This window comes from Ostrinia furnacalis, unplaced genomic scaffold (genome assembly GCF_004193835.3).
Source record: "Ostrinia furnacalis isolate ACB-3 unplaced genomic scaffold, ASM419383v2 OfSCF1131, whole genome shotgun sequence".
Classification (NCBI taxonomy): Eukaryota; Metazoa; Arthropoda; class Insecta; order Lepidoptera; family Crambidae; genus Ostrinia; species Ostrinia furnacalis.
The window spans coordinates 681,271-689,162 of NW_021131370.1; the positions used below are offsets into that span (position 1 = coordinate 681,271).

The 7,892-nt window shown below is 40.3% G+C and overlaps 1 protein-coding gene across 1 annotated transcript; it reads right to left on the minus strand.

Annotated features, from left to right (window-relative positions):
- Positions 1-815: 815 nt before the first annotated feature.
- Positions 816-3,004, minus strand: LOC114351345 (SWR1 complex bromodomain subunit bdf1-like). The gene is made up of 3 exons (XM_028302524.1): positions 2,861-3,004; positions 2,090-2,253; positions 816-1,519 (listed from the first exon to the last, which is right to left on the minus strand). Exons 1-3 carry the CDS (start codon positions 3,002-3,004, stop codon positions 1,360-1,362), a joined length of 468 nt encoding a protein of 155 aa, XP_028158325.1. The 3' UTR covers positions 816-1,359.
- Positions 3,005-7,892: the final 4,888 nt, after the last annotated feature.

Sequence of the window (7,892 nt, forward strand, 5' to 3'; positions counted from 1 at the left end):
GGCGCGGCGGGCATCACTTGTGTCTCGCGCGCTTTTAATTATGGTACTGGAGATTGGAGATATACTACAGGCGATACCGCACACAGCACTACTGTCTGCCTCACTCCGACCACTGCGTGACGTAGTTAGCGAATCGTGGCCACACTTATGATACTAGAGTTGGAGATATACTACAGGCGATAACGCACACTTCTGTCCCTGCCTCACACTTCTGTCCCTGCCTCACTCCGACCACTGCGTGACGTAGTCGTGGAGGCGCGGCCACACTTATGATACTAGAGATGGAGATATACTACAGGCGATACCGCACACAGCACTACTGTCTGCCTCACTCCGACCACTGCGTGACGTAGTTAGCGAGGCGCAGCGCACCAATCTGCGGCCACACTTGGTATGTGTATGGTATGGTACTGGAGATTGAGATATATACTGCAGACGATAAACGCACACATCTGTCCCTGCCTCAATGCGTGACGTAGTTAGCGAGGCGCGGCCACACTTACGGTACTGGAGATTGGAGATATACTACAGGCGATAACGCACACTTCTGTCCCTGCCTCACTCCGACCACTGCGTGACGTAGTTAGCGAGGCGTGGCCACACTTATGATACTAGAGATGGAGATATACTACAGGCGATACCGCACACAGCACTACTGTCTGCCTCACTCCGACCACTGCGTGACGTAGTTAGCGAGGCGCGGCGCACTAAGCTGTGGCCATTTATGGTACTGGAGATTGGAGATATAATACTACACGTGAGAATGCACATCGCACTTCACTGTCCCTACCTCAATGCGTGACGTAGTTAGCGAGGCGTGGCCACACTTATGATACTAGAGATGGAGATATACTACAGGCGATAACGCACACTTCTGTCCCTGCCTCACTCCCTTCTATCCCTGCCTCACACCTCTGTCTGCCTCACTCCGACCACTGCGTGACGTAGTCGTGGAGGCGCGGCGGGCATCACTTGTGTCGCGCGCGCTTTTAATTATGGTACTGGAGATTGGAGATATACTACAGGCGATACCGCACACAGCACTACTGTCTGCCTCACTCCGACCACTGCGTGACGTAGTTAGCGAGGCGCGGCGCACTAAGCTGTGGCCATTTATGGTACTGGAGATTGGAGATATAATACTACACGTGAGAATGCACATCGCACTTCACTGTCCCTACCTCAATGCGTGACGTAGTTAGCGTTAGCCACACTTATGGTACTGGAGATGGAGATATAATATACAACAGGCGATAAACGCACACTTCTGTCCCTGCCTAACACTTCTGTCCCTGCCTCACACTTCTGTCTGCCTCACTCCGACCACTGCGTGACGTAGTCGTGGAGGCGCGGCGGGCATCACTTGTGTCGCGCGCGCTTGGCGGCGGGCGCGGACGGCGACGAGGCACGCCGCTTGAGCGGCACGTCGTCTTCATCTTCTTGGAGGCTCTCGGGTAAAGCCGGTAACTCCAGCTCGGAGCACCGCTTGTTGATGTACTTCTCTAGGCGCGCGCCGGCTCTGGGGGGAGTTACATTGATAAAGAAAAGTGATATTTAAAAAGAAAAGACGTCAAATACTGGACAAAGGCCTCCCCTAAAGTGAGTATATACTAGAGCATTTACTTGTAACAGAACAACGAACCGCTCTATGAAATGTCTAGTGTTTCACCCTGTCACGAACCAAACGTCATACACAATTTACCTGTATTGTACCATTCGCAAGAACGTTACATTACATAGAAATGCTCAAGTCTATACTCACCTTAGGGATTTCCATAGCAACGGATTTTCTCTTCTGAAATCAGAGGAATGAAAGAGGATCCTGAAAGGCCTTCCTACTTTACAAGTTCCGATCCTAGGTCGCCACTCATGTAAAAACATCATTCCCATGAATTTATGCGTAGTAAAAAGGAAAAATCCAGTCTGAAGGTAAGTTTACCGAGGGGATTCTGGTATTTCATAGGCTTTTTGCATGTGACCAACATCAAAATCTGCATTAAAAAATCTACAAAAATCAACTGTGAGAAACTTCTTTCACAGACGAATAATAACCAGGGAAGGGACACAAAAGTTACAGAAAATTACTAACTTGGCGACAGGATGCGTGTCCTGGTTGTACGTGTAGCAGTTAGCGAAGACGAGCGCGACGTCAGCGATGACGTCACCGTCGCGCGCGTACTCGCCGCCCGCCAGCTTGGCCTTGATCGTGCTGAAGTCCATCGGCTGCTCGATCACTTCTAAGTAGTCGGGCACCTGGGAACACGTTGTCGAATGCGAATGTCAACTTTGTACACAGCACAATAAATGTCACCTTTTTAGCAGCTGATTCTATGTTGGCGTTCAACCTTTACCTCATTTTTGCTTCAACCACACGCGTGCAGATCGCTATCGCCGGCGCGTTCACGGCGCGATCATAGGCCGATGACAGGTCGCGCGAACTCAACTACGAGGGCCGGCTGATAATTTCGCGGCCTAAGGTACTTAATGAAATAAAATAAATNGATAGTGGTATACAGCCATAAGACAGATCGGGGATTCAAGCCCCAATTGTTGCCCATCATGCGGCTACAGGAGCCTAAGGCAATTTTTGCCTTTTGTATGATGTTATTAAGGTGAGTATTCCATGTAAGTTTCTGGTCGATAGTGACGCCCAGATATTTGACTACCGTGGAAAACTCGATCTCTTTTCCATTTAGAGAGGGTTTGACTAGTTTGTTCAACTGTCTACGCCTGGTAAATGGAATAATGACAGTTTTATCAGCGTTAACTCTGATAAACTGTTTCTTTTGCACCACCCACCTATGGTGTTTAGCGCTCTTTGCATTATGGAAGATATTGTACTTTGGCAGAAGCCCCTTACTATGACAACAAGGTCGTCAGCGTACCCTTGAGTGTCAATGTTGAGGTCGGCCATTTTATACTGTAGTGTATCAACCGCCAGAGTCCAGAGAAGGGGCGAAAGCACGCCCCCTTGCGGGCATCCTCTGGTGGTTGTAACTTCCATAGTGGTTTGAAGCAGACAAGCAAACAATGCTTACTTAAGTGAAGCAGCAAATCGAACGCACAGCGTTGTATAGCCATAATAGAGCTCTGTGATTGGTTCATGTGTCACCCTGTGCGTTCACACGCACTGTGAGACCTCATAGTAATGTTTGTGAATGCGGGCCTTTGTGCTGTTAACTGTACAAACATTATGGATTCATAAGGGCTCTATACAGCAAGGCTTTATTTCCAAAGAAACATGTCGAGAACTTGTACTTTCTATGACTTTTGACGACATGTCAAAAGTCGACTACTCATGTCGGCGGGTCAGCGGGTTTGGCGTGACTTTTAAGTTAAGAAATTAACTTATTGGATTGTTGTTCTCAAAAATGTTATTGAATTTATCTCAATCACTATTATGAACTGCGTAACTAACTGTGGTGGTAGAGGTGTGTACAAAGCCATGTTTAACAATGACCCGCCACTCCTAAGGGAACGCTCAAGTTTATTACGAAACAACGTGACGTACCAATTAGTGACACAACAAATGTTTGTAGATGAATAATATGACACAAGAAACTGTGTTTGTCTTATACGAATAGCCAAAAGGTCACGATAAGAAGACATATTAAGACAGTTTGGGCGTCTAAACAGCTATGCTTTTGCCTGAGGCTTCATCCGCATGGTTTTGATTTTTGGTTTTTATGTTTTTAAGCATTACCATAATGTAGGTTTAATGAGTCCCCAAAAACTTTAACCCCTTTTCACCCTTTTCAAGTTTTACAATCATTTTTTTCTCAATTTACAAACTATTTCTCGAATTCTAGACCAAAATCAATTAAATTGATTCAGCAGTACTTTTTGCCAAAAAAATGTAACAAACAGACCTTCGCATTAACAATATTATTATGTTTAATGTGGTGACGTAACAGCTACAGCATAACGAGTAGCCATGTTTACGGCTGTCACCCGGCGGCAAGCAGACTGTTTGCGCGCAAACAGCGTCGCCTAACAATGGCACGGGCGGTTTTAAAACATTACACTGCGTATGAGGTGACAATGAGGTTCTATTTTGATATTGGTTTCAAATTGTGAACCTTACGTTTAAATTTAATGATGTAAGGATGGACTTTCAAGAAAATTTTAGAGGCCTATGTTCAGCAGTGGAGGTCCTGTGACTGAATTGATAATTAGAATGTAGAGAGAACATGAGTGGTGCTTTAGGGTAAGAGAGGATGTGGCATAAATTATTTAAAAGGCAGCCTCATTACAACGATGTTCGCTACATACATACATAAAATTTCTAGTTCATATTGGTCGTAGTTATACTCGTACATGAGGAAAGCTTTTTGAATATCCAAAAGTTTTACGCAACAACCAAATTTCTATCCTAAACCTTAGAAAAATAAAAATTCGTATATAAAGCGTATAATAAGAGTAATATTGCTGGCGTATATTGCTAAACCAATCTCCCTAATTCATATTTACTCTCCAAAATTGCCGTTTATTCGCATCGCGTCTCTATTACGTAGTCTAACAAATCATTACCCATTCCACGTACGTCGCGTTCAATTATCGCCTCTAAATCTGTAGCTATAAAGTTCATGGGATTATACGGAGGTGCGATTAAAGTTTTAACGTAACGTTTTGGTGCTGTAAGAACAAACAAACAAACAAGTTGCTCCATTAACGCTAATTGTGTTAGCACAGCTCGCTCACGTGGCGCCTGCTGTATATCATTGAGTTAGGAACACGCGAGGAAAAACTTTAAGCTTCACTAAGCAGCCAGGTGCATTTTAAAGGTAACAAAACAGCGACAAATGGGTTCCTAGGAACAGCATAAAACGGCTATCAAGTAAGACTCTACAATCAAGAATATATTTAAGTCAGAGGTTCAAATATCAAAAAACAAAAAATCCTAAATCCTAAAAGTTTAAAACGAGTTTTGAGCACCTTTATTTGTTCTGGACCAATGCTAAAGCTCTTTACAGATCAGTCTATTGACAAATAAAATTATTCGATTTATCGATAGAAACCGTATTTCGGAATACACGTTAAAAACGAGTCTGGAAACCGTGAAACGACGTGGAAACGTATGGCAATAAAGAATTGAACTGATTGACTAAAATATGATCACCGAAACTAAACAAAGTTAATGTATTTCTACTATTTTGGTTGTAACAATTAAGGCTCTAGTGTCGGATCCTAGAAGCCGTTGTGGGCGTTCATTAATTTGTCTTGGAACCTACATAACATCTGGGAGCTCATAAGTGCATTGCGTAACAGCGTGAGGTCCCAATTAGTGACAACATGTTTACTTATCGGTAAACTGTTAACAGTTACATTTATAATGGCTATAAGTGCTTTTATCTGATGAGTAAAGTCACGTGTTTAACGTAACCGATGTTACTATTTTTAATCCTAAATTTGATCATTCTTGATTCTTCTGAGTTCTGACATAACTTGATAATTCGTATTTTTATAGCATTAAAATTCTAAAAAGCACACGAAGTCGCAAAGTTAAATAAAGGTGGCTGATCGAAATTCAAACGGTTTAAATATAGGTCTTTAGTTCTTTTATAACATTGAGATTAAATTCGCTAATCTTCATAACAGGAATGTAATGCCCAGTGCATTGCAAAGGCAAAGGGTATTATGTTGTGGACGAATAATCTCATTGAAGTGAGCTATAAGCTCTTTTAGACTTACAATAATAGAAAGATACGGTAAAGGCGGTATCGTTAATATGGCATTCATTTATTTTATAGGAAAGTAAGGAAAACGAACTTAAAAAACATAATCCGCTATCAGTGGTGGGTACAGAAATAAATAACTACTTACGTAATACATCATTTAAAGCTGAACAACTGCTAGACCTCTAGCAGTAGTACATACCTATATTCTGCTCTCTATAAATTAGATAGTTTGGTAGACCAACCGTACTTTGTCGATACAATCTACAATAACTGCATTTCATAGTGTATGTTCAATGCTAGATTTCCAAATAGATTTAGCGAACGGCGCTAATATCTGGAACGGTAAATATGGAACGCATCAGACCTAAATGATTGAAATAACCATTTAGCTTTGGCTATGTTTGAGCATATTCTAATTTCCAAATCCACTCGTTAGCGAATGAATTTTGGAAACTATCATCATGGATCATTTGATTTGTCTCTTTGAAAATATTATAATGACAGTTATATGTATCAAATAAGATTATACCTAGCAGTAGATAATTTACTTAACCACAGCCAATTTTGATTGTGGTTAATAATTGGGAATCTCAACAGGATTAATTTATGGAGCTATTGACAGTACACTAAAGCTCATTGATCCCAATTAATAACATAATTGTTTAATGTTGGATAGTCATATTTGGCCTACAAAATCTACTAAAAACATTGTTATTAGATACAGATTGATATTGTGCTGTGTACTATCCTTAAATAAATAAATAAATATTAACAAATCGATCACTTAAAGGTTTATGTGTATACTAGCTGTGCCCGCGACTTCGTCCGCGTGGAATAATGACTTTGGGTAGGCACTTTTAATAATTTAGTCTAATTATTTTACAAATAAGACACACGTGCGTAAATAAGTCAATGCTTCTACAAATATTTTGAAGATTTAGTGGTGACTTGAAAACTGTTTTAAAGTAAGTATAAATATAAACTCGTACAAGCCCATAAGAGAGAGGATATTGAATGAATTACACGCTACTCCTAATTGCAAATATCCTCATTATTAATTAGAAATATCATCATGAAGGGCATCTTAAACCGTTAGTTCTAGTTATTGCTCTAGCAATAGCACTTAGGCTGACTTGCACCACCTTATTTTAACCGTAACAATTACGATAACCGGTGCTTTTGGTATAGAGTTTGACAGATTTTTGACGTTTGTCAAAGTTAAAGTAAAATGGTGCATCTCAGCCTAAATCAGTTAAACTTATTAGTTACTAGCTTTCTAATTTTTAGTTTTTTATATAACTTATGACACTCAGCAATAATGTGGCTTTCTATTGGTGAAAGAATTTTTAAAATCGGTTCAGTAGATCCCGAGATTACCCCTTACAATTTGACAAATATACAAACACACAAACCATACCTCTTTATAATAGGTATTAGTATAGATAAGAGCCATCCATAACTCTCTATAGGCTAGTTTCCTAAAAAAAATTTTTAGTCCGTCAATTTTAGTATAAAAAAATATTGGACACGTATATTTTTAATTGTCAATCAAACAAATAATTACAAAGTTATAGTGCGTTGAAGTTCCACGCGACGTCACAAAGTGCTGCACTTTTACGCACTTACTGACGTCACGGTTCTTTTCTTCAGAACTTTGGCACGCTTTATATCATATCATATTTTCATTAGTTTTAAAAAGTGAAAAATACGTGTCGAGTAGTTTTTGATAAGCTAACTGACGGACTATTAAAACTCTTGCTTTTTTACCCAGGAAACATCCCTATTATATCCATATACTAACAAATGTGGTAATAGTAGAAAATGTTATTTATCAGTGATGTCCTAAATGCCCAAAAGGTGTTCCAGAATCGTTAGAAAGCGTTTTGTGTAATTTGCCTCGGTGTTTGAGCGCCATGTTTGCGCACCCGAGTAAGCACACATTATCTGTGTAACGATCCCGGACACCGGGTAACTTGACCACCGATATCATTTGTTTTATTTAAAAAACAAAATATATTCGAATACTATTCAAATAGTATTAATATACCTACTTATCGATTTTTCAACCTCTTTCTGCTGTTGCAAGAGATGCAACTAAAATTATGTGACACTTGAAACATTGGCTCTTGGTAAAATAATAAAATAAGAAACCAGTAACAATTTTTTTAACTATAACTAGAAATAAAAACAGAGCAATCTCGTCTCATGCTACGA

What these genes read in the sequence shown, in the direction of transcription:
- LOC114351345 (XM_028302524.1), bottom strand. Translation starts at nt 3,004, where the DNA reads ATGGAAGTTACAACCACCAGAGGATGCCCGCAAGGGGGCGTGCTTTCG. An exon ending in CTGACGACCTTGTTGTCATA is followed by an intron (nt 2,254 to 2,860) that starts GTAAGGGGCTTC and finishes ACGTGTTCCCAG; the next exon opens with GTGCCCGACTACTTAGAAGT. An exon ending in GACACGCATCCTGTCGCCAA is followed by an intron (nt 1,520 to 2,089) that starts GTTAGTAATTTT and finishes AACTCCCCCCAG; the next exon opens with AGCCGGCGCGCGCCTAGAGA.